Source organism: Trachypithecus francoisi, unplaced genomic scaffold (assembly GCF_009764315.1).
Source record: "Trachypithecus francoisi isolate TF-2019V2 unplaced genomic scaffold, Tfra_2.0 Lachesis_group3, whole genome shotgun sequence".
Classification (NCBI taxonomy): domain Eukaryota; kingdom Metazoa; phylum Chordata; class Mammalia; order Primates; family Cercopithecidae; genus Trachypithecus; species Trachypithecus francoisi.
The window spans coordinates 122,943,477-122,968,292 of NW_022681468.1; the positions used below are offsets into that span (position 1 = coordinate 122,943,477).

General features: G+C 45.8%; 4 protein-coding genes and 4 non-coding genes across 15 annotated transcripts in view; 6 read left to right on the top strand and 2 right to left on the bottom strand.

Moving 5' to 3' along the window:
- The window catches only part of ZWILCH (zwilch kinetochore protein), a 44,767-nt gene extending 41,996 nt beyond the window's left edge, over window positions 1-2,771 (bottom strand). The window contains exons 1-2 of one of the 4 annotated variants that reach the window (XM_033189663.1): window positions 2,478-2,764; window positions 2,194-2,281 (exon numbers count right to left, since the gene is read on the bottom strand). In XM_033189663.1, coding sequence (XP_033045554.1) covers window positions 2,194-2,281; window positions 2,478-2,530 — 141 coding nt within the window. In that variant the 5' untranslated portion in view covers window positions 2,531-2,764. Of the gene's footprint in view, window positions 1-2,193; window positions 2,282-2,477 lie in introns of those variants that run through there. The other 3 variants (XM_033189664.1, XM_033189666.1, XM_033189665.1) reach the window with 3 other exon arrangements.
- Window positions 2,772-2,985: 214 nt separating this feature from the next.
- Window positions 2,986-9,782, top strand: RPL4 (ribosomal protein L4). The gene is made up of 10 exons (XM_033189667.1): window positions 2,986-3,079; window positions 4,038-4,209; window positions 4,400-4,506; window positions 4,812-4,950; window positions 5,948-6,072; window positions 6,356-6,485; window positions 6,752-6,908; window positions 7,473-7,556; window positions 7,668-7,788; window positions 8,188-9,782. The coding sequence occupies exons 1-10, from the start codon at window positions 3,077-3,079 to the stop codon at window positions 8,431-8,433; spliced, it is 1,284 nt and encodes a 427-aa protein (XP_033045558.1). The 5' UTR covers window positions 2,986-3,076; the 3' UTR covers window positions 8,434-9,782.
- LOC117071722 lies at window positions 4,253-4,324 on the top strand. Its single transcript, XR_004432470.1, has one exon. It is a non-coding gene; the product is annotated as a small nucleolar RNA SNORD18 (small nucleolar RNA).
- On the top strand, window positions 4,652-4,750 carry LOC117071825. Its single transcript, XR_004432565.1, has one exon. It is a non-coding gene; the product is annotated as a small nucleolar RNA SNORD16 (small nucleolar RNA).
- LOC117071720 lies at window positions 5,765-5,836 on the top strand. Its single transcript, XR_004432468.1, has one exon. It is a non-coding gene; the product is annotated as a small nucleolar RNA SNORD18 (small nucleolar RNA).
- On the top strand, window positions 6,542-6,611 carry LOC117071721. The gene has a single exon (XR_004432469.1). It is a non-coding gene; the product is annotated as a small nucleolar RNA SNORD18 (small nucleolar RNA).
- A 37-nt stretch (window positions 9,783-9,819) lies between the features above and the next one.
- SNAPC5 (small nuclear RNA activating complex polypeptide 5) lies at window positions 9,820-18,354 on the top strand. 5 transcript variants are annotated; one of them, XM_033189680.1, is made up of 4 exons: window positions 9,923-10,150; window positions 12,351-12,440; window positions 13,225-13,368; window positions 17,393-18,354. In XM_033189680.1, exons 1-3 carry the CDS (start codon window positions 10,061-10,063, stop codon window positions 13,345-13,347), a joined length of 303 nt encoding a protein of 100 aa, XP_033045571.1. In that variant the 5' UTR covers window positions 9,923-10,060; the 3' UTR covers window positions 13,348-13,368; window positions 17,393-18,354. The 5 variants fall into 5 exon arrangements, with proteins under 5 accessions (XP_033045569.1, XP_033045571.1, XP_033045570.1 ...); XM_033189679.1 differs by lacking the exon at window positions 17,393-18,354 and having other exon boundaries at window positions 13,225-15,321; XM_033189682.1 differs by lacking the exon at window positions 17,393-18,354 and having other exon boundaries at window positions 9,984-10,321; window positions 13,225-15,321.
- MAP2K1 (mitogen-activated protein kinase kinase 1) overlaps window positions 16,560-24,816 on the bottom strand; it is a 114,217-nt gene continuing 105,960 nt past the window's right edge. The window contains exons 7-11 of the mRNA XM_033189677.1: window positions 24,141-24,342; window positions 21,080-21,144; window positions 18,813-18,874; window positions 18,339-18,384; window positions 16,560-17,608 (exon numbers count right to left, since the gene is read on the bottom strand). Coding sequence (XP_033045568.1) covers window positions 17,495-17,608; window positions 18,339-18,384; window positions 18,813-18,874; window positions 21,080-21,144; window positions 24,141-24,342 — 489 coding nt within the window. The 3' untranslated portion in view covers window positions 16,560-17,494. The remainder of the gene's footprint in view (window positions 17,609-18,338; window positions 18,385-18,812; window positions 18,875-21,079; window positions 21,145-24,140; window positions 24,343-24,816) is intronic.

Here is a 24,816-nt window from a genome sequence, read left to right on the forward strand (position 1 = left end):
GTGCAGTGGTGCGATCTGGGTTCACTCCTCCCGGGTTCACGCCATTCTCCTGCCTCAGCCTCCCTAGTAGCTGGGACTACAGGAGCCTGCCACCACGCCTGGCTAATTTTGTTTTTGTAGAGATGGGGTTTCACCAGGTATTTAATCAGTCTTGCAATAATGTCTCAAGCATGTGTAATAGAGGCCAGTCACTCCTGCTAGATGCTGAGAATATCAAACAAAAGCACAGTCCCTGGTTCATAGTCCTAACTGGATTCCAACAAGTAAACCACAGTTCCATGGTGATAAGTGCTCAGAGAGGCAAGCATAGGAAGCTATGGTAGAAATTTAGCTATAGGGCATAAAATTTATCCTGAAAGCCAAGAGGAACTCACTAAATGACTTTAAATGGGAAAGATCTGACAGTAACGTGGAGGGTAATAACTTGGAGTCCAGGAAAATAGCTGTGAAAAAGTTGCAGCACTTCAGAGAACTGAGAATGGCCTGAATGAAAACAGCATGGATGGAGGGAGAATAAGAGGATCGACTAGATAAGGCAGGGTGGGGGTTTTGGAATTAGAACTCTTCAGAGACAGAATTCAGAAGTAGAATGTCCGTTTGGAGGAAAGGATTAATTCAGCTTTGCAGGTATTGATCTGAGGTCCCATGTGAAAATTCCCAGTCGCGGGGTGGGGGGAACAGTGTTATACTTTCTACGTGAAGTATAAAGGGTTTAAATAGGTGGGGCACGATGGCTCATGCCTGTAATCCCAGCACTTTGGGAGGCTGAGGTGGGCGGATCACGAGGTAAAGAGACCGAGACCATCCTGGCCAACATGGTGAAACCTCATCTCTACTAAAATACAAAAATCAGCTACGTGTGGTGGCACGCGCCTGTAGTCCCAGCTACTGGGGAGGCTGAGGCAGGAGAATCACTTGAGCCCAGGAGGTAGAGGTTGCAGTGAGCCAAAATCGCGCCACTGCACTCCAGCCTGGCAACACAGCGAGATTCCGTCTCAAAAAAAAAGGGGGGGGGGGGGTCTAGGTAAAGTTGTATCAATAGAGAACTTATTTATTTATTTTTTGAGATGGGTTCTCACTATGCTGCCCAGGCTGGTCTCCAACTCCTGGGCTCAAGCCATCCTCCTGCTTCAGCCTCCAGAGTAGCTAGGATTACAAGTATGCACCACCATGCCTAGTTAATAGGAAATTTTTATGGGTTTTTTTTTTTTTTTTTTGAGACAGTCTTGCTCTGTTGCCCAGGCTGGAGTGCAGTGGCATGATCTCAGCTCACTGCAACCTCTGCCTCCCGAGTTCAAGCAATTCTCCCAAGTAGCTGGGATTACAGGTGCCCGCCACCATGCCTGGCTAATTTTTATATTTTTAGTAGAGATGGGGTCTCGCCATGTTGGCCAGGCTGGTCTAGAACTCCTGGCAAGTGATCCGCCCACCTCGGCCTCCCAAAGTGCTGGGATTACAGGCGTGAACCATCGCACCCGGCCTTATCTTAAATAAAGATGAAACAGCCATAGAATGAAATACTCTATAGCAGTTAAAAACAATGAGATAGATCTATAAGGTGTCACAATGAAAGATATCCAAGACATGCCAGTTTTTTTTTAAAGCTAGTGCTCTTTCTATTCAAAACGTTTACAAGCAAGACTACTTTTGTAAGCAGGAAAAAAAGCAATGAAGATAAACAATGAGAAGTTATAACATTTAGGAAATCATGGGCTAGATTACACAGTGGTTCTCAAAGTGTGATGCCCAGCCAGCCATATCCGTTACACCTAGCATTTGTCAGGAGGACAAATTATTTCGCCCCATCTCAGACCTATTAAATCAGAAACCCTGGAGGGGGGGCCCAGCAATGTGTGTTTTGACAATCCCCCGGTGATTCTGATGCATGCTAAATTTGAGAACTATGGGGTAGATTTTTACATAGGATGCAGAACTTGATGGAATCCCCTTGGTAGGAGTACTTCACCATAAGAATAAAACGAAGTCTTGGAGCACAGTGAAAATAAAGGTGGTTTCAAAACGCAACACACCAATCAGGTATGATCACAATTGCAGCTCAGGTGGCAACTACCTCGAATTATAAAGATTAACAGACTAACCACGACATTTCACTCTTAGAAGTCAACAAGGCTTTAAATAGGGGAAGGACGCCAACACCTAGTTTTCCGTATCCCGGGTGGTGCCTCGACTTACGGCAAGTGTGTCCATCAGCAGAAAGAATAAATCGCCTCTTGGAACACTTGCCACCTTCCACCTCGTCTGATGACGTACACTTTTTCTCCTGAGACAAGCAAGTTCCCACACGGTCAACTCCACACTGGAGCTGAGAGCCGGCCTCTCCCCAACTCTTGGACCCCAGGAAAGCTGGCAAGGCGCTGATCCCCAAAGAGTGGCAAGAGGCTTAGGGCGGGGATCCAGATACCCAGGGAAAGAAGTGCCGTCCCAGGACCCCAGCCAAAAGAAGAGACTAGACTCACTGAAGGAGACGAGAATAAAACTTCTCAGCCGCGCAATTCAGTCGCTGCCACATCCCGCCCCAATGTGAGAGCGGGACCGGAACCGCAAAACTGAACTGCGCGCCTGGCGGGCGATATCAGGATCATGGCCCCGCCCCGCCGGGACTACTTTGACCCCCCACCATAAGTCCCATTTGTCCGCAAAGTTAAACTTTTGTTTCAAATAGCCACCCAGAGCTATTTACTGTGTCAATAGTCTTCAATTTCCGTCTGCAATAATTAAAATAACCGTGGTGGTTGGGGAGAAGATACCCTGACTCGCGAGAGTTGGCCACGCCCCTATGGATTATTCCGCGAAAAGGAGTCCCTATTTTCTAAGAATTATTATTAGCTTTGGAAGAAAATAGATACCGTAATTTCCCACAAACAAAAAAATAACACTCTCGTTTTTATTTTTGTAGTGTGGTAGAGAGATATTTTGTGTATCCGTCTTGGTTCTAAGGCGGGGCAATGTGGGGCGGTCAAGCGGAAGGTTATATATACAGCGGAAGGAGTAAGCACTTCCTTTTCCTGTAGCATCATCCGATGTGAGAGGAGTGTGGTTGTGTCCTCTCTCCGCCATGGTGAGTGGAAATCGTTTTCGCTGGCCTTTCCGTATCTCGGGGCCAGTAAAGAAGGATTTGGGGTTTAGAACATCGAATCTGTAGGAGATAGAGCGAGGAGAAGGAGATGAGGACCAAAGACGTCTTTTTCTGGTGTGGAACTGGGATGTGCGGCGATACGGCAGCCATCTTAAAGGCAACGTGGGGTTCCCAGCACAGGACGCGCCGGGAAGCAGTAGTGGAAAGCAATGGGTCGTTCTCAGGAGCAGTGGGACCTTTTCTTAGAATACTTGCCTATTTAGTTGTTTTCTGAATGCTCGTCTCTGCCTAGCTTAGGAATCACCTCTATTAAAAGTTTTTTGGTTCTCTTCACTTAAAAATTGTTCTGTTCGGTGTCATCAAAATGTTTGAATTCTTAGTCAACTCGTAATAAGACCAGTGTTACATGTGTACTGCTTTTCCACAAATAGCGTCCGTATATGCTACGTAGTGTTGTGTAGGTCAGCCTCAGGATTTTGATTTTACTCATAGATGGAAGCCTTTGGAGGTTTAAACAAAAAGTAGTATCACCCAGTCTTTCTACTGGTGAGCTTTGGAAACGTGTTTAGTAGAGGGTGAGGGTGAGTGGGACAGGGATGGAAGTTGGGATGAGTAGAATCTGGGTAGACAGGATTTGCTGATTAATTGGCATTAAACAGCATCTCCAAACCTTGCAATATGGTTTTGATTTAGCTATTGTGCTTTATAAGGCTTGCTTTGAAAGTTTTACAATAAACAATTCTCTTTGAAAATAAAAATGTGCAGTAGATTTTGAGCTTGTAAAGGTTCTAGTCATTTACTGCAATTTTGGTTTAAGCGTTGTTTGCCCCACCATACCGGTCTCTTCTGCAATTGAGTATTTAATGGTATTGTTGGCATAGGAGAAGAGTTTGCTTCCAACATTACTTGTCAATAAAAATAATCCTTCCTTTTTCTTTAGGCATGTGCTCGCCCACTGATATCGGTGTACTCCGAAAAGGGGGAGTCATCTGGCAAAAATGTCACTTTGCCTGCTGTATTCAAGGCTCCTATTCGACCAGATATTGTGAACTTTGTTCACACCAACTTGCGCAAAAACAACAGACAGCCCTACGCTGTCAGTGAATTAGCAGGTATGGATTTACACCTTCTGCAGATAATTTAGGGACTGCTTTACAGTAGTGATGAAATTCCACTTCATTGGTCCGTGTTTCTGAACCACATGATTTTCTCGGATGTTCTGACGCTGTTTGCTACCATGCGTAATAATCATAGGTTGGTATTTATTATGAAGCAGCTAAAGTTTTTATCTCTCAATTTTAGGTCATCAGACCAGTGCTGAGTCTTGGGGTACTGGCAGAGCTGTGGCTCGAATTCCCAGAGTTCGAGGTGGTGGGACTCACCGCTCTGGCCAGGGTGCTTTTGGAAACGTATCCTTTGTTTCACTACCTAAGACTGATCAGCTCTGATGGAATTTAGCAGACTGGGTCTGGTTTATTGATGATAATACAGTGTGAAAATGCTACCATTTTTGTCTTGAAGAAAGGGGCTTCATTTTTGTGGGGTTATTTTGCTTGCAATGATGTCGTAATTTGCGTCTTACTCTGTTCTCAGTGACAGTTGCCTGCTGTCAGTAAGCTGGTACAGAAGGTTGACGAAAATTTTTACTGAGCAAGAAATAACCTTATTTTAATTACTAAAATTTGAGAAATGTGATTCTTGACTGGAAAAATAGATGTGTCGTGGAGGCCGAATGTTTGCACCAACCAAAACCTGGCGCCGTTGGCATCGTAGAGTGAACACAACCCAAAAACGATATGCCATCTGTTCTGCCCTGGCTGCGTCAGCCCTACCAGCACTGGTCATGTCTAAAGGTTTGTAACAGTTATATAAAAGAGTTTGATAGAAGAAATAAGACACCTACTGTTTGATGATTAGGGTGGTGATTATTCACAGTAACCCATTTCAAGATGGTTAGAAGAGAATAATTTGAATGTTTTTAGCATAAAATGTTTTAGTTAATGGATATTCCAGTTGACAAATGAGGGCATTCAGTTATCAAATGTACTCCAGAAATACATGTTACATACCAGTTTTAAAAAATTTTAATCAAAAATATTTTGTATCAGAGTGATACAAAATGCCCCACTTTTCTTTCACATGAATCTTTGTTAAAATTGCACATTCTTTTCATCCTGAAGTGTCTGATTAAATTTTAATCCTTTACTAAATATTAGGTCTGACTACTTAAATCTGACCAATCATCAGCAAATACTAGTTTAACTGGGGAACTAACTATTCAAGTAGTGGTTTGGTATATCCTTAGAAAACTGTCTACTTAGCCGGGCGCGGTGGCTCAAGCCTGTAATCCCAGCACTTTGGGAGGCCGAGACGGGCGGATCACGAGGTCAGGAGATCGAGACCATCCTGGCTAACACGGTGGAACCCCGTCTCTACTAAAAATACAAAAAACTAGCCGGGCGAGGTGGCGGGCGCCTGTAGTCCCAGCTACTCTGGAGGCTGAGGCAGGAGAATGGCGTGAACCCGGGAGTCGGAGCTTGCAGTGAGCTGAGATCCGGCCACCGCACTCCAGCCCGGGCGACAGAGCAAGACTCCGTCTCAAAAAAAAAAGAAAACTGTCTGCTTAAACTTGCCTATTGTGTTCCCCACTGCATTTTTATTTAACTGTCAAAATGATGAGATTCCACTTAATTGGTCCGTGTTTCTGAAACACATGATATTTGTGGAAATTCTGACTTGGCAAATTGAATGCCATTTTGCTTTTATTGGTTGTATAAAACGTTTTATTTTTTTTTTTATTTCCCAAAAGGTTCAGGATAACCAAGTAAGTGTCAAATTGGTTTTTGTTAGGTCATCGTATTGAGGAAGTTCCTGAACTTCCTTTGGTAGTGGAAGATAAAGTTGAAGGCTACAAGAAGACCAAGGAAGCTGTTTTACTCCTTAAGAAACTTAAAGCCTGGAATGATATCAAAAAGGTCCGTTTAATGAACACATTCACAATTTGATACTCCTTGTTCACAGTTTGTCACTTTGAATTTCAGAAGATGAGGGTGGTATGGCTAAGCCTTAATGTGTGAGAGAACAAGAACCTCAGAGCCTGATTACTTGGGTTTAAATCCTAACTGCCATTTAAGGCTCTGTGTAACCTTGGCAAGTTATTGTGCCCAGTTTAATCATCTGTAAAATGGAATTAAGACTCTGAAGATCTATTGCAGAAATTGTATCTTAATCAAAATACTAAAACTGCTCACTTTGTAGGTCTATGCCTCTCAGCGAATGAGAGCTGGCAAAGGCAAAATGAGAAACCGTCGCCGTATCCAGCGCAGGGGGCCGTGCATCATCTATAATGAGGATAATGGCATCATCAAGGCTTTCAGAAACATCCCTGGTAATTAAACTGCTTACATATATTGACTAGGTATAGTCTGCAAGTCTACTCAGCTTTTGTTATGATGAGATTCCACTTCATGGTCCGTGTTTCTGAAACACATGATTTTGTGGAAGTTCTGATTTGTGGCTGAAAGAGTTGCACCGTTGATGGTTGAAACTTAATAATAAGTTCTCAGGTACCTTTTGTAGCTCTTAAGCCATAAAGATGATTTATGTTTCTTTTGTTGAAATACAGGCTCCCTAATGTTTCTTTCCCTTTAAAAGGAATTACTCTGCTTAATGTAAGCAAATTGAACATTTTGAAGCTTGCTCCTGGTGGACATGTGGGACGTTTCTGCATTTGGACTGAGAGTGCTTTCCGGAAGTTAGATGAATTGTATGGCACTTGGCGTAAAGCCGCTTCCCTCAAGAGTAACTACAAGTAAGTATCTTTCATATACTAAGCACAGATGTTTATATTGTGGATATTAACATTCAGAATTGGCTTACATGTTTTCTAGATAATTTTATTCCCATTTGCCCTTATGTGCAGCAACAATATGCCAAAATGGAACTCACCTGGTCCGTGTTTTTGGTTTTTGTTGGTTTGGTTTTTGAGACGAGTCTTGCTCGCTCTCTCCCACGCTGGAGTGTAGTGGTGTGATCTCGGCTTACTATAGCCTCCACCTCCTGGATTCTTCTGTCTCAGCCTCCCGAGTACCTGGGACTACAGGTGTGTACCACCACACCCGGCTAATTTTATATTTTTGTAGCGTTGGGGTTTCACCATGTTGGCCAGGCTGGTCTCGAACTCCTGACCTCAGGTGATCCACCCGCCTCAGCCTCACCAAGTGCTGGAATTATAGGGCTGAGCCACTGCACCCGGACGAAGCGATAGTGTAGTAGATATTTTGGAGAGCATAGTGGTTAAAAATAAAGCTTCAGTTGAGCTTCATGTTCTTTGGTTGATTACTTTTACATGTACATGTCAATCTTTCCCTTTCAGTCTTCCCATGCACAAGATGATTAATACAGATCTTAGCAGAATCTTGAAAAGCCCAGAGATCCAAAGAGCCCTTCGAGCACCACGGTAAAGTGACACTTAGAGTGTAATTCTTGCCCTAACCCTATACTGTTGGTGGTTTCAAAAATTTGTATGTGTATAAAGTTAAGTGTTGATCCAGTGTCTGCCTTTTTATAGCAAGAAGATTCATCGCAGAGTCCTAAAGAAGAACCCACTGAAAAACCTGAGAATCATGTTGAAGCTAAACCCATATGCAAAGACCATGCGCCGGAATACCATTCTTCGCCAGGCCAGGAATGTGAGTGGTTTTGTTGTTGTTGTTGTTGTTTGTTTTAGACGGAATCTTGCTCTGTAACCCAGGCTGGAGTGCAGTGGTGCAATCTTGGCTCACTGCAACCTCCACCTCCCAGGTTCAAGCAATTCTCCTGTCTCCACCTTCCGAGTAGCTGGCACTACAGGCACATGCCACCATATCCAGCTAAATTTTTTATTTTCAGTAGAGACGGGGTTTCACCATATTGGTGGGGCTGGTCTCAAACTCCTGACCTCAGGTGATTCACCCGCCTCAGTCTCCCAAAGTGCTGGGATTACAGGCGTGAGCCACTGTGCCTGGCTGTTTTTTTTTTTTTTTTCCTACTGATACATTAAGTTCTTAGAATAATTTGATTCTTATTGTTTTCTGCCTAATTTGTTGCAGCACAAGCTCCGGGTGGATAAGGCAGCTGCTGCAGCAGCAGCACTAGAAGCCAAATCAGATGAGAAGGCGGCGGTTGCAGGCAAGAAGCCTGTGGTAGGTAAGAAAGGAAAGAAGGCTGCTGTTGGTGTTAAGAAGCAGAAGAAGCCTCTGGTGGGAAAAAAGGCAGCAGCTACCAAGAAACCAGCCCCTGAAAAGAAGCCTGCAGAAAAGAAACCTACTACAGAGGAAAAGAAGCCTGCTGCATAAACTCTTAAATTTGATTATTCCATAAGGGTCACATCATTTTGGACAGCTTCTCTTGAATAAATACCTGATCTTACAGGCAGTGAGAAACATGGCTTGTTGGTGTGTTCTGTAAAGCTTGGTTATAATTTTTTTAAAGTGACATTTTGTTGGCCATAATTTAGACTGTTCCATTTTATACTGAGTCCATGGAGTTCAATGGAAGGGGAATGATGAAAAAATTATGATTTTTTAAATAATGTGGCTTAAAAGTAAGTGTAACAGGACTTGGTGAGAAACGCAGAAGGCTGTTCAAGTTTAGCTCCCCACCAGGTGGAAAATAGGTTAAATTCTGTAAATATTTAACACTTTAACCACAAGAGGGCACAATTGGAGAACACCATTTTTTTGGTACTGCAGTAAAATTGATTACCTTTTGAAAAGTGTTCTTTTTAACCAGCTATGACAATAGAGTTGAATATTTTCACCCATGGTTTGAAAAAGTGCCAGAAGGCCACACCTGTAATCCCAACACTGGGACCCTAAGGTGGGCAAAGCACTTGAGGCCAGGAGTTCAAGACCAGCCTGGCCAACATAATGAAATTCCATCTCTACTGAAAATAAAATAGCTGGTCGTGGTACACGTCTGTAACCCCAGCTACTGGGGAGACTGAGGCAGGAGAATCACTTGAACCTGGGAGGTGGAGGTTGCAATGAACCAAGATTGTACCATTGTCCTCCAGCCTGGGCGTCAGAGGGATACTGCCCCAAAAGTACCAGAAGCATTTTTCAGGACTTCATGTGTGTCTTGGTGATTATGTTAACCAAGTGTGTCCAAAAGAAATACCCATGAAATGCTTCCAGATAAAAGGGGCTTTTTTGTTTTTTTAACCCATAAAGCTAAACTGCAAATACTACCCTAGAATTAACCTCTTGTCCTGTGTCAAAGTCTTGTTTTGCATCTGGATTGTTAAACTCGGCTTCCCTGTGACAGTCCCAAACTGTCAGACATTCTCAAAGTTCATAGCCAAGGTGATCTGTTACCTTCCCCATTTCCAGGGCCAGTCTCAGTTCTTAAGCACATCATTTGTTAGCACGGCTTTATTTTCATGCTCTTTAGTTCTCTATTTTGTGCAGCCTTACCCCTTTAAAGTCCACTGTGAGTCCTACCCTGCAGACCCTCTTAACACAGTAGAGTTCATGTGCTACTGATTTGGTGCCTGCCTTCAAATACATCTGCAGGTTTTGTGGGGTTAAAGATAGCCACTTGCTGGAACACCACATTGGAAGTGCTGTTCACCCGGTTATTTGAAACGGTGTTTGACCACTTGGTGTGGAAATGGCCTATCGGATTAAAGGATGGCCAAACCCAAGATTTCTTCAGGTTCTTTGCGCTCCATGGATCTAATTTCGAAATCCTGATCATTACTCATGAATGAAGGTGTTTTGACACAGGCACCCTTCCTGCAGCTCGTCGCCCGCGGAGTGGCCAGGTTACGGCGGGCGCCGGAAGGGGGCGCATCCCTCGCCTTTCCACAATGTGGCGGGCAGCCCCGTCTCCCCGCTCGGTTTCCGGGAGTCGGTGGCGATGGCGTCATCACCGAGCGCCGGGCCGACGGCAGAGCGGAGGTCGGCTATGTGACCAGGAAACATGCTGAGCCGGCTTCAGGAACTGCGCAAGGAGGAGGAGACGCTGCTGCGGTTGAAGGCAGCCCTGCACGACCAGCTGAACCGCCTCAAGGTGACCCCGCGGCCCTCTCCCGCTCCTCCTCCATTCCTCCCGAGCGACCCCCCAACCTGGGCCTCTGCGGTGCAAACCCCCCAACCTCGGCCTCTGCGGTGACCACCTGCTGCGGTCAGTTCTCCCCTACTCACTATCTGTGGTGGCGCCAATTTACAGGTTTACAAACAGGTATCTGAATCACCTGGGGAGTTTGCTGTGCGCTTCTTAGGCCCCACCTCTCAGAAATTTGACCTCGCAAGTTTAGGGTGAGGCCCAGGGATGTGTGTTTGGCAAGTGCAGTCCTACCTGCTGCTTCCTGTAAATGTTAATGGCCCTCAGATAGCACTCTGAGGAAGTGCCCCCTCCCGAAGACTCGCTTAGACCCCTCTGGCCACCGACCCCTTCCTCCTGAGCGGCTGTTTTCTAGTTTGCCTTGGCGCTTGAAATGGCTCTAGTTTTGCCAAGCCAGAAGGAACTCCCAGATCCTCCCATGCTACCAAGGAAGACACTGAGGCCCTGGGAGAAGAGACTTGTCCTAACGTTTGGAGCTTCCAGACGCCATGGCCTTGAGGAGTCGGGATTTAGGCCCACGTGGGCCACTTCCCACACCTGTGCTTAATGCAGCCCTCAGCCCTGGGTATATAGTGAGACCTCCTCTCTACAAAAAATTGAGACAGGGCCTCACTGTGTCGCCCAGGCTGGAATGCAGTGACACGATCTTGGCTCACTGCAACCTCCGCTTTCTGGGTTCAAGCGAGTCTGGTGCTTCACCTTCCCAAGTAGCTGGGATTACAGGCGTACACCACCATGCCCGGCTAATTTTTGTATTTTTAGTAGAGACGGGGTTTCGCCATGTTGCTCAGGCTGGTTTCGAACTCCTGAGCTCAAGCAATCAGCCAGCCTCGGCCTTCCAAAGTGCTGAGATTACAGACTTGAGCCTCCACGGCCGGCCTTACAAAAAAAAAAAATTAAAATTAGCTGAGCGTGATGGTGCGTGCCTGTAGTCCAGCTACTTGGGAAACTGAGGTGGGAGGATAGCCAGAGCCCAGGAGATCAAGCTGCAGAGAGTCCAGATTGTGCCACTGCACTCCAGCATGCGCTATACGGGGAGACCCTGCCTTTAAAAAAAAAAAAAAAAAGTCCTGGGGAAGTTATTATGCTAATCCCTGCTCAGCATCCTTTTCAGAATCTTTTTTTTTTTTTTTTTGAGACAGAGTTTCACTGTTGTTGCTCAGGCTAGAGTGCAATGGCGCGATCTTGGCTCACTGCAACCTCCACCTCCCGGGTTCAAGGGATTCTGCCTCAGCCTCCCAAGTAGCTGGGAATACATGCATGCACCACCATGCCGGGCTAATTTTTTGTATTTAGTAGAGACTGGGTTTCACCATGTTGGCCAGGGTGTACTCGAACTCGTGACCTCAGGTGATCACCCACCTCCAGCTCCCTAAGTGCTGGGATTACAGGTGTGAGCCACTGGGCTTGGCCCTTTTTCAGAAACTTTAAGTCCATATGAGGTGAGGATTACCAAAGCCCTTTGTAAAATGAAAAGTACACCTATGACATGTCAAAATCATAAGCATTTTTCCTTGGATAAGTTGTATTTTTAGTAGAGACGGGGTTTCACAGTGTTAGCCAGGATGTTCTTGATCTCCTGACCTCATGATCCGCCCGCCTCGGCCTCCTAGAGTGCTGGGATTACAGGCATGAGCCACTGCACCTGGCCTCCTTAGGGAAGTCATAATGCCCTCCACTTATTTGTGTCCCTGTATTCCCACAGTACCCAGTACCTAATGAGTATATCGATGACCACCTCCAAAGCCCAGATTTCCTTATGCTTCAGCAGACACCTCTGTTTTCTGTTCTTTCCTTCACCTTCTCATTACTGAGTTGACAGCCTCAGGTCCAGGGAATCTCTGAGGAATCAGATGACACTTGGCTGTTTTAATGACACACTTGTACTTTGAGTTGCTAGGTCTGGGGAAGTGGAAGCCATGACTCAGCCAGAACACCTGTTCAGCCCAGGGGAAAAGTGTTGGAGTCTTTCTTTACTCATCTCCTTAAAAGAGAGAAAACCTAAGAGCCTCCGACTTTCCCTCTAGAGCAACACAGAGATAGTTTTCATTCCTTCTCTTGATGCAAACCTTTCATGGTGTGCCCAGCAGTTTAACCACATCCAGTGAAATATTAAGGAAAAGTGTCCTCAACTCTTCTTTTCTAGGTTGAAGAATTAGCCCTCCAATCAATGATCAGTTCTAGAAGAGGGGATGAGATGCTGTCTTCTCACACTGTACCTGAACAGTCACATGATGTAAGCTTAATCAAGTACAGGCCTAGGAGAGAATGCAAAGTCTGCTCTGCTCCCATGCTGCTTGGGTGGTGAAGAACTGTTGTGAATCACATTACCTAGCCCAAAGGGCTCTGGAAAGTGCTGATAAGAATTTTCTGGTTTAACAAGGTGGCAACTGTACATTACCCACCTTCCTACCAGCTGGTTATACACTAATTAATTTATTAAGTAGTTACTAATGTTTTACCTCCATCCTCCTCGTCATCCATTCTGTCTAGTTACTCAGATGAACCCGGAGGAGAGTGGAGATTTTTGTAGGGATATGTCAAAACTCTTGCTTTTTTGTGAATAAGTAACCTTGGGATTCAAGAGTGTGGCTTCAAGTACAAAGCACAGTGCTAAAAGATGAGTTCCAGTCCTCATCATACTCATCTCTTACCAAACGCCCTCAGTCAGTCAGCAAAATCATATTTCTAAGTACACAATATTTGAGTTCTCCCAGATTTTGTGTGTTAAGACATTTAAAACTATGATACAGCAGCACTTGTAAGTTGGCACAAATCTTATGGAGCTTTCTGTAATAATGTTTGTAAATGAGGTAACATTCTAGTGAATCTGGGGCATTTACCTTTGCCCCATTTTGGTAATGGAGGTGGGGGTATAAAAGGAAAGTGGCCATACCTCTTAGTCATAAGTACTGGGGATAGATATGCAATTGAGATCTGATTTTAAATCATTTTTAAGAATTTGCTGTTTTGAGACCAGCATCTTTCCTACTAATCTGTGATGCCCTTGGCCAATACAGATGTTGGTGCATGTAGACAATGAAGCATCAATCAACCAAACGACCCTGGAGTTGAGCACAAAGAGTCATGTGACAGAAGAGGAAGAGGAGGAAGAAGAGGAAGAAGAAGAATCAGATTCCTAAAGAAGGGGGAAAGCCAGGCTGGTCAGTTATACAAATTGCATTTCTAAGTCTCAGGCTACTTCTTCTCAAAGAACTCATCTTGCCCTGGGCCCTGTGATCTGCTTGAAAGGAAAGCAAGAACTATAAGGAGAATGTGTAGTTGCAAAAATGGCTCCATCAGTAACTCAAGCTTCAGAATGTTATGACATACAGAAAATCAAAGATGCTGTGTCTTAGCATGGAGCAATATAGGTGGTGCTGTCTGTAATCTGGTCAGATTCGGTTAACTGTTCAAAACAATTTCCTCTGAAATACTGTTGAGAAAGTCTGGCATTTGCAAAAAGAGCAGAGTTTAAATACAAGCCAGTCTTTCCAGTCAACAATGCCTCTTTGAAGAAAACCAATTAAAGGCTGTTTGCATGCCACTGAATCCTTGTGAGCAGTTAGCCCACAGTCTAGGACAGAAAGATGACAAGGGGAAGGACTGAGGGGCATCTGAGAGCACAAGCTTGCTACCTCTCGGAGGCATTGAAATATTGCATGCTATAAACTGCTTTGTGTAGCTGTTATCACCTCTCACTTGAGACATCACTCACTGGTAAAACGTTTTTATAAATAAATTATAAATAGCCATCATGGAGCCTGCTGGTTTCTAGATTGCAACAGAGAGAAGCAGCAGTTCCTTCTCTGAGGAAAAGATACAACAGGATGGTTTGAAATCCATTTCCAGCCCTTAAGAGAGATGTGCCATGCTTGGAAGACTGGATTTTTTTGTTATTTGTTTGAGACAGTTTCACTCTTGTTGCCCAGGCTGGAGTGCAATGGTGTGATCTCAGCTCACAGCAACCTCCCCCTTCTGGGTTCAAGTGATTCTCCTGCCTCAGCCTCCTGAGTAGCTGGGATTACAGGCACGCATCACCATGCCCGGCTAATTTTGTATTTTTAGTAGACAGAGTTTCTCCGTGTGGTCAGGCTGCTCTCGAACTCCCAACTTCAGGTTTTCCGCCCGCCTCCACCTCCAAAAGTGCTGGGATTACAGGTGTGAGCCACTACGCCAGGCTGGAAGACTGGATTTTTGTAACATGACAGTTACAGAATAAGAGTTGTTACTTCATATTTGAAGTTGAGGTTCATTTCTGCATACTGTCCCTTTTCCACTAACTACTATACTGTGAAATAAGTAGTTGCTTAATTTTATAAAATTAATTTCCCCTGCTCAAGCAACAGTAAAAGCCAAACAAGACTCATGTCAAGCAGAACTTATGCAGCAGTTCCCAAAGAAAGCAAAGAATACCTTTTTTGTTAATCCACATTTCATTGAAGTTATTTTGAGCTGCTCTTAGAGGAAACAGCCAGAAGTTTAAATGAGCATGTTCCTTAGAACACACAATGGGAAGATAGTTTGGGAACAAAAAGCATCAAGGTACATAAATTTTGAGGGTCTAATTTAAAATACGAGTATGGGTTTGCAAAGTTGGAAAGGTTGACTATGAATTCCAGCTCTACCACTAACTGGTCCGTTGTCCTCCCACCTCTTTGCAACTCACTTTCCCATCTGTAAGGTGAAGATACTCACATGTGTTCTAGCAGTTTCACAGGTTGCTATGAGGTGCTAATGAGATCATTTAAAACTCCTACTATCATTGGTATCTCAGTAAGAATCTGGCACTGGGAGCTCAAAACACTGCAAGATTCATGCAGGGATCATAATTCTTGGTTAAAAATTTAAAAACAAAAAAAAAACTAAGCACCCCTCAAAAGACACCGAGCATGAAAGTGGTCAGATCTGGGTTTTGGATACTAGTTCATAACATTTCTCCTAAGGATGTAGTATTCTCATTTTAATGAAACATTCTCAGTAGTGGTGGTATCCTGTCATTTGTAAAAGACACAGAGTGTAAATGTTAAAACCCAGCCTGAATGTTTACGTGTTGAAAATGTGTAAGTTGAACTGTTGACTTAGAAAAGCTATACCTCACGGTGAGGAAAAAAAAAGCTGACTAGCTTAGGCAGCAGTATATACAACACTGATCATTTTTTTAAAATCCTGGCAGTATCCCAATTTCTGCTACCTCTAGATTGGAACTACCTACTTAGAAGATTATTTACTCCAGTTTTGTTTTTATCTAAAAAGGAATGGGCCTTTTATTTATAAATATACATGTTGCCTTTAGTTCCTATAACCTGCCCTTTCAAAAAAATAATGAGGGGAGAGGTATTGACCAGGCAACCTCAAATGTACCTAAAAGTTCCCAAAGACTTCTCAGCTAAGGAAAGGGATCCTGTGGCCAGCGGGCCATGGCTTTGTGACATCACTGCCACCTCACAGGCATGACAAAGCCAGCATCAGGCACATTCCTCCTTTCCAGGAAGGTGTGCTTTAGTGTAAGTGGTGAAAGAAAGGAAACCATTGCTTAATGTCGCAAAGCAAACAGACTATCCTGTCGTGCAGAAAGCTCCCACACCAGGTAGGCAAGCTGGTTACCAGCAAGGCCCTCCTGTGAGCATGACAGCCTGGAAGTGCAGACAGGCCCTCAGCTCGGCCGGGCGCGGTGGCTCAAGCCTGTAATCCCAGCACTTTGGGAGGCCGAGACGGGTGGATCACGAGGTCAGGAGATCGAGACCATCCTGGCTAATACGGTGAAACCCCGTCTCTACTAAAAATACAAAAACTAGCCGGGCGAGGTGGCGGGCGCCTGTAGTCCAGCTACTTGGGAGGCTGAGGCAGGAGAATGGCGGAAACCCAGGAGGCGGAGCTTGCAGTGAGCTGAGATCTGGCCACTGCACTCCAGTCGGGCGACAGAGCGAGACTCCGCCTCAAAAAAAAAAAAAAAAAAAGACAGGCCCTCAGCTCAACTATTGGTATATGGAAAATGAGAAATGTTCTGTGAGATAAGAAATATTTTGTGATTTTTCTCAGATTTGCTCCCAGACCCCCATCTGCTGCTTTTCCCTTGTATAAAGAGATCAAAGGAATATACAGGATCTATTCACAGGTCCCACAAGGAAGGGGGTTGGAAGAACAGAGAAGGGTGTGGGATGAGAAGAGGTGGACTGAGTCCAGAGACTGAAATTACAGGAAGCCCCATTAGTCCAAAGCACTGAACTTGGTGTGGTGTTTCTGCCTTCCAGCCTCCTCCTCCTCGTCACCTTTCCCCTTCACCAGTAATGCTTGGCTCAACCAGTATTTCTTGTGTACTAAAGAAATTGAAAAGCTTACACAAAAGCAAAAGTAGCTTTCATCCTTTTTTTTTTTTAAACTTCATAGTATATTTATTAGAATAAGAGATTAGATTTGTTAAACATCTAGGTTAAAATGGTTAAAAGGATTTTCATACAATTTTAGGCACTATACACGTTGTTTACAACAGCATTGGTACTTGGATATGGGGAAAGATAAATCTGACATTTTAATGCCTTCATCAATTTGTGACATTCAAAATAATTCCACCATTTAAGAAACATTAATCAAAACTTAAAGAGACATACCACTAAGTATCCCACACAGTATATTGAAAATAAATATAGAAATACAACCAGAAGTCTACAGATCACCACAGTAGACAGACTGGTGAAGCCCCAGCTATCATGGCAGTGAAGGGCTCTGGCTAGATTTGGATGTAAACTGCTGAATTCTACATGAAAAGCTAATAATAATAATAACATGATGTACACTTTCTGATGCTCATTTTCATAGCAGCAAAGCATGCTTCACATGCACTGCCTGTGAAGGATCTCACAAGGCTCCCTCCTACTCAGAGAGAAAGTATGCCCAGCAAGAATAAAGTACCACCAAATGTCAAAGAATCCCGAAAATACAGGCAGACAGCCAGTCATGGAGCAGGAACAGCAGTGCAATTGTAAGAATGACTACTCACAGTCACCAAAATTTCACTGTAATTCAGCCTGGCACGCGTTTTGATCATCAACATACACACAAATAGCCCCAAGCACAAAGCCAATCCACTTAGGGGAACAATAATAGTAATAAGAATAAAGACAGTAATATTAAAAATGACAAGAGTAGAATCTTGGCACATGCTGTGTTCTTCATCCTTTGTCACAGATGAAATGCACATCTGAACAGAGACAGGCATGGGAAGGAGGCCTGAAAGCGACATGGCAAACCACTGGGCAGGGGACTCGCTCTTTGCTGCTTCCTAAGTACTTAGACGCCAGCAGCATGGGTTGGTGTGCTGGGCTGGTGAAGGCCGATGGTGGAGCAGAGCCAACCTGCAAAATCCACTTCCTCAGCATCAGATCTCTTGATAAAAGCATGAACCTGCATGTAAGGAAACGAGAGAACGTGGTGTTAAAAAGAAACAACAAAAACACCCACCAGGAAGGAAAATTCCAAGAGTTTCAGGTCTAGAGCTTGTGCTACACTTGGAAGGAGCACCTGGCACCTGCCCCTAAGCAGCAGTGGGGCCAACTGCAGGCCCAAAGACCCGCTCCATCAGTCACAGCAGCTGTGAGGCCTTGGGCAAGTCACCTCTTGGAGCCTACTCTTGCAGTATGGACACAGTGACTCTGCCTTAAATGCCTCACAGGCTTGTTAGAAGGGACAAAGAAAATGATGGACTTAGTGCATATTATACTATATGCATAGTCTGGCTCTCCACATATTTACAGTATTACTTAGCTAATCCCACTGCCACCAAATGAAACAGCAGGCGGAGAGTGACTCAGGAAGGAGGCTGAATGTAAGGTGAGGCAGTCAGTATTAGGGAAAGGCCCCATCCCCATGAAGGGGGTAGGCTGGCCTTTTCTTTCCCATGGCCCCCTAAGGCCTTTCTCTGGCATGCTTACTCAGGCTGCAGGGGTCACCCCAGCTTTCCCTTAAACTGATGGGAGGGCAGAGGAGACTGGTGTTTGGTATTCTGCAGCCCCAGGTTCAGCTGGACCACAGTGGGTAGGGAATGAATGGGCTCTGGAAGTACTGCACAGGTGACTGACAGAGAACAACAAATGAATAAACAGGTACTGTAAGAATCTGGAATAAATGGACTCACCATGAGTTGCTTCAAATCTGCTCTCTCTGCGGGGTTTTTTATTAAGCTTAAAGGAAGAAAGACAAGGTGAGAGCTATTGCCTGGCACTGGTTCTAGCTCAAATAACATGTTTGCATGCCTGTCTTCTCTGCACACTAGAGGCTGAGGATTGCCTAGGCTTGACTCATCCTCCGGTTCTAAGCACAATATCATGCCCACAGTAAGTTAATACATTCTTGCTGAATTAAAAAGCAATGTGCCAATCCCCGGAGAGCAAGCACCAAAAGGAGCAGCTACTACATCCATGATGTAGTTAGACATGTCACATAAGTCTTGGCACTCTAAAAAAGGGCTTATGGCAGCAGCCGAGAATCATCAGAGGGGAGGGGAAAGGGCAAAGCTGTGCCTGCAGAAGCAAAGCCGGTGCTTCCAGAAATGGGGTGGGAAGCCTGACAAATCCAGAGTACCCTTCCAGAGAACAAGGAGCCAACTTACCATTTATTCACAAAATCTTGAAATTCCAGACTGAAAACTCCACTGGGCAATTTTGGAGGAGGCTGCAAACACATGTTGAGATAAGAAAAATGCCTGACTCCTTGCTCCAGCTATCTCCTCTCCCCATCCCACCCCTCCTGCCAGCCATTCTCTGCCGTCCAAAGGCAGTGCTACTCTCATCCAGTCAAGGAAAAGCACAGGTGGAAGGCCAATGCTGCCTTTTGGGTAACCATGTTGGAACCACTGGTCTCAAATAGCACACTTAGAACTGGGACCAAGTCAAGTCCACTCACTTGTCTGGTGATTTTGAACTAACCACTGTTCCTCTCTGAGCCTCAGTTTACTCTGCTGACATGAAGAGGTTGGGCCTAATGATCTCAGGGACGCTTTCAAGCTCTGAAGCCTCTACAATGGTAAATCTTGGAATACGACATGGAAACGTAACCAGCAATTTACTGGCAGCAACAGCTAGGGGCACGTGCAAACCACCAGGCTGGCCCAGGTCTGACAGCACCTGCAGAAGCAAACCGGTTTTTAAAAATCCCTTTTCTGAGCCCTAGAGAGGCAGTGCAAAGTTGATGAAACATTAACTGACAGAGCTGGGTCTGGAAGAATGTTACCTGCACACTCCAGCAGTGAGGCTGTTGTCAGATCCCCATAGCAATCATGCAGTGCTTTTTTTTTTTTTTTTTTTTTTTTGAGACGGAGTCTCGTTCTGATGCCCAGGCTGGAATGCAGTGGCCGGATCTCAGCTCACTGCAAGCTCCGCCTCCTGGGTTCACGCCATTCTCCTGCCTCAGCCTCCCCAGTAGCTGGGACTACAGGCGCCCGCCACCTCGCCCGGCTAGTTTTTTTTTGTATTTTTTAGTAGAGACGGGGTTTCACCGTGTTAGCCAGGATGGTCTCGATCTCCTGACCTCGTGATCCGCCCGCCTTGGCCTCCCAAAGTGCTGGGATTACAGGCTTGAGCCACCGCGCCCGGCCCATGCAGTGCTATACACTACAAGGCCCTGGAGCACTGGGCGCACGGTGTTCCATGCAGTCCAGGAAATGTGGGCCCACTTACACACCCGGGCTGGGAGCTGCGTGTAGCTTCTTTGGGAGGTGCTGACCCACAGATATAATGTCCATGATGTCACTGCTCTGATGTACAGCCCCAAATCTCATTTTTAATTTGAGATTAAAAATGAGACACTGATGCCCACCACCACAAAGCCCAACCTAGTGCTCTTCCTCTGAGGGCCATATCAGTCTGATCTGAAGTGGGGACTAGAACTCAGCTCTTAGAACAGTGACCCAGAGCAAGCCCTACTCTGCAGACTCCCTGCTGCTGAAGGAATCAAGGGACTATTCAAGGGAGAGAGAAGACCAACAGCTTGGCCTCCAGAGGCAGCATCCATTCCTTCTGAACAGGAAAGAGGCAACAGAGGGGCTGTGTGTCAGCAGAGGCTGCAGTGGATCAACTGCCATGCAGCCAAGCCTCCTAGGAGGTAAGAATGGGAGGTGGGAGGTGGTGAGGAAGAAAGAGCACTGGGTGGGAATGACGTGGGCTACTTTTCATCTTGGAGGCTCAATTTCCTCACCTGTTCAAAAAGGAACCAATTTGGCCTACCTCAGCAATGCTTGGGAGAACCACATGGGAAATTAATGTGAAAATTTGGAAGAGAACAGTGCATGCTAGGAGACCAGCAATGGCATATCTAACCTCAGATATCCCTTCCCTTAATATGACTACCACCCAGAGCCACCCAGCTTAGGTCCACAGCAGTAGAGGATAGATGGCTTTTTTTCTGACTCCTACAAATGCAACATGCTCTGCCTCCCTCATTATCCTTAAGCAGCAATGATCTGATCCTGAAACTGCTTTTCTACAGCCCGTGGTGCTTAGTATAAAGCTGTGCATATAGTAAAGAGAGGTATATTAAACTCTAGTAGACTGAACCTGTGACAGGGATGTTTTTTGGTTTTTGTTTTTTCAGAGCCAACCTCTGCCTCCCAGGTTCAAGCAATTCTCATGCCTCAGCCTCCCGAGTAGCTGGGACTACAGACGTGCACCACCATGCCCAGATAATTTTCATATTTTTAGTACAGATGGGGTTTTGCCCTGTTGGCCAGGCTGGTCTCAAACTCCTTACCTCATGTGATCCACCTGCCTCAGCCTCCCAAACTGCTGGGATTACAGGCGTGAGTCACCGTGCCCAGGATCTGGGTGTTTTCTTAAGATGAGCAAGTAAATTCCAAGGTGAAGGAAACCAGGCAGTACTTACCTCGTTGACTATGTAATCCAACAACTCAAAAATTGCCATGGGAGGTCGGCTGTCCATTCCATATGCTACAAATTTTATAAAAAGAAAAAATACTTCTCAGAAACAGATTACTTATTTGTTTGTTTTTTTTCTTTTGAGACGGAGTCTCACTCTGTCGCCCAGGCTGGAGTGCAGTGGCCGGATCTCAGCTCACTGCAAGCTCCGCCTCCCAGGTTTATGCCATTCTCCTGCCTCAGCCTCCCGAGTAGCTGGGACTACAGGCGCCTGCCACCTCGCCCGGCTCGTTTTTTTTTTGTATTTTTTAGTAGAGACGGGGTTTCACAGTGTTAGACGGGATGGTCTCGATCTCCTGACCTTGTGATCCGCCCATCTCGGCCTTCCAAAGTGCTGGGATTACAGGCTTGAGCCACCGCGCCCGGCCCAGATTACTTGTTAATATGAGGCAAGGGGTTGGGTATGGATCCCTGGGACCAGAACAGGGTCATGGACAATAAAAATTAAACATCCACAGATAAGGCTTGAACACAGAGGGGACCAGCAAAGGCAGGGTACAAATCTGGGCTCTGCCACATCTTAAGTTCATAACCTTTGGCAAATCAGTTCATTGCTGAGCCAAAGTTCTGAGTTTTGTAAAGCAGAGACATAATAATTATGTCTGTCCTTTCCCCCTTCCTTCTAGTGAGAGAGGCACAAATGAGATAGCAGCTAAATAACTAAAGGACTTAGTTTTAATTCTCCATGAACTTGCGTTTCTTCCTTTTGTCTCCTAGAGTCACAGGCCAGCCTCAGAGGCCACAGCCACCAGCCCCTCCAATGACCTGCCATCAGCTACCCCTAGCCCCCTCTGCTTTCCCCTTCATACAAGCTCTCTCTCATGTGGACCTCATGGAGGTATAGGGCAGGTATCCTTGGCCAGACAGGAGCTACATAAAAAACAATTGGCTAGGTCAGGCTATTCCCTGAGTACCAGGTTTACTTTCCAATATTCACATGCAGAGAGGCAGGTGGTACTGCACAGTGTTTATCATCTTGGGAGTCAGACTTGGCCACTTGCAAGTCTATGTGGCCTTGACAAGGGCCCTGTGCCTCAGTTTCCTCATCTTTAAAATGGAGATTATAATCATATTCACAAATGAAATGCTATTAAAATTCTATAATGCTAGGCAAATCCACGGACACAAAGTAGATTAGTGGTTGTCAGCGGATCAGGCGAGGGGGAGTGGGAGATGGGGTTTCTTTCTGGGGTAATGAAAATGTTCCAGAATGAGACAGTGGTGATGGCTGTACAACATGGAACAATATACTAAAAACCACTGAACTACATACTTTAAATTTTGTCTTATGTGAATTCTATCTCAATAAAAAAAAAAAAACTACCAAAAGTCATGATTAAAAAATTAGAACGCAGTGGCTCACGCCTAAAATCCCCCCAACACTTTGGGAGGCCAAGGCAGGAGGATCACTTGAGCCCAGGAGTTCCAGACCAACCTAGTCAACATAGCGAGACCTCATCTATACAAAAAATTCAAAAAATTAGCCAGGCATGCCGGGCTCGGTGGCTTATGCCTGTAATTCCAGCACTTTGGGAGTCTGAGGGGGGCGGATCACCTGAGGGTCGGGAGTTCCAGACCAGCCTGACCAACGTGGAGAAATGCCATCTCTACTAAAAATACAAAAACTTAGCCAGGTGTGGTGGCACACACCTGTCATCCCAGCTACTCGGGAGGCTGAGGCAGGAGAATCGCTTGAGCCCGGGAGACGGAGGTTGCAGTGAGCCGAGATCACGCCACTGCACTTCAGCCTGGGCAACAAGAGTGAGACTCCATCTCAAAAAAAAAAAAAACCCAAAAAACTAGCCAGGCATGGTGGCACGGTGGCACACGCCTGTGGTCTCAGGTACTCAGGAGGCTGAGGCAGAAGGATCACTTGAGCCCAAGAGGTCAAGGCTGCAGTAAGCCATGATTGCACCACTGCACTCCACCCTGAGTGACAGAGCAAGACCCAGTATCAAAAAAAAACAAAAAAACCCCACAAATTAGAAGCCAGGCATGGTGGATCATGCCTGTAATCTCAGCACTTTGGGAGGCTGAGGCAGGAGGATTGCTTGAGCCCTAAAGTTAGAGACTAACCTGAGCAACATAAGGAGACGATGTCTCTACAAAATAAAAAACAAACTAGCTGGGCATGGTGGCATGTGACTGTGGTCCCAGCTACTCAGGAGGCTGAGGTAGGATGATCACTTGGGCCTAGGAGGTTAAGGCTGCAGTGAGCTGTGATCGTGCCATTGCACTCCAGACAGAGTGAGCCCCTTCCCTCCCAACCCCCCAGATAAATTACAGCCTGTAGTCCCAGCTACTCTGGAGGCTGAGGAAGACTGCTTGAGTCCAGGAGTTGAAGACTGTGACTAGCCACTGCACTGGGCAACACAGCAAGACCCTTAATAATAAAAATAATACAAAAGGTTAAATAATGTATATAAAGTCCGAAGTGCAGTACCTAGAACACAGTACGTACTCAACAAATGGTAGAAAGTAGTTGGTAAGGCCGGGCGCGGTGGCTCAAGCCTGTAATCCCAGCACTTTGGGAGGCCGAGACGGGCGGATCACGAGGTCAGGAGATCGAGACCATCCTGGCGAACACTGTGAAACCCCGTCTCTACTAAAAAAAATACAAAAAACTAGCCGGGCGAGGTGGCGGGCGTCTGTAGTCCCAGCTACTCGGGAGGCTGAGGCAGGAGAATGGCGTGAACCCGGGAGGCGGAGCTTGCAGTGAGCTGAGATCCGGCCACTGCACTCCAGCCCCGGCGACAGAGCAAGACTCCGTCTCAAAAAAAAAAAAAAAAAAAAAAAAAAAAAAAAAAAAAAAGAAAGTAAGAAAGTAGTTGGTAATAACAACACCCACCTGGAGACCATTGCTGCTTCCTCCTAGCCCTAGCCTGGCATCCAGGGACAGAGAAATCAGTCTTGGCAGAATGTACAGAGAATCAGCCCTCCAGAAACCCCTGAAAGTAAGGGACCCCCCCAACACACAGTCCAAGATGGGGACACACCAGGCTACTCACAGCTAAGGGGCCTCCCGGGGGTCCTTGGCCTGGGTGGGGTCTCAGCCGCATCTCCCTCCACCTGGCACCCAAACATCAGCTCCAGCTCCTTGGCATCTGGAGGAGGGATGGGATACCTCCCAACCGCCATCTCTACCAGAGAAAGTCCCATGCTCCAGATGTCTGACTGCACAGAGTAATGAGTCCCCTGGAGTCTTTCTGGCTGCAGGAGAGACAGACAGTTACAAATACCTGACCTGACATGGACCCCTGGGTCTGCTAATGCATTTTCTCTTTTGTCCCTTCTCAATAGTTCATATCCTGTTTCAAGAGCTCCACTAACCTCTTGAATTTGGCCTTCCACCTACCCCCAAACATTGTGTTTACCAAATCCTAGCTGGCTTCTGTGGCTTTGACCCCTCATCCCTGCTCTCTCTCCTATAATCTAGCCTAAACTGACAGACCACATGTAATCGGCTGGGCCCTGGCTGCCACTTCAGCCTGTAGTTCCAGCTTTACCCAGCTTGGCCACAGTCTTACACGCACAGGGCAGCCTGTCCGAAGCCCAGCATGAGTGGCTCATCTTGTCACTGAATGTGAAACACGAAGCTTGTGGAATGCAGGTTGGGAATGAGGTGTGCTGTGGATATATAGAACAAACGATCTTGGGTGAGTGGGCCTGAGACTTAAATCCCAG

Coding starts and splice junctions, on each gene's coding strand:
- RPL4 (XM_033189667.1), top strand. Junction 4,210..4,399: donor CGCTGTCAGTGAATTAGCAG/GTATGGATTTAC, acceptor TCTCAATTTTAG/GTCATCAGACCAGTGCTGAG. Junction 6,909..7,472: donor TCCCTCAAGAGTAACTACAA/GTAAGTATCTTT, acceptor TTTCCCTTTCAG/TCTTCCCATGCACAAGATGA.
- SNAPC5 (XM_033189678.1), top strand. CDS start 9,841: ATGAATGAAGGTGTTTTGACACAGGCACCCTTCCTGCAGCTCGTCGCC. Junction 10,265..13,224: donor TGCGGTGACCACCTGCTGCG/GTCAGTTCTCCC, acceptor TGGCCAATACAG/ATGTTGGTGCATGTAGACAA.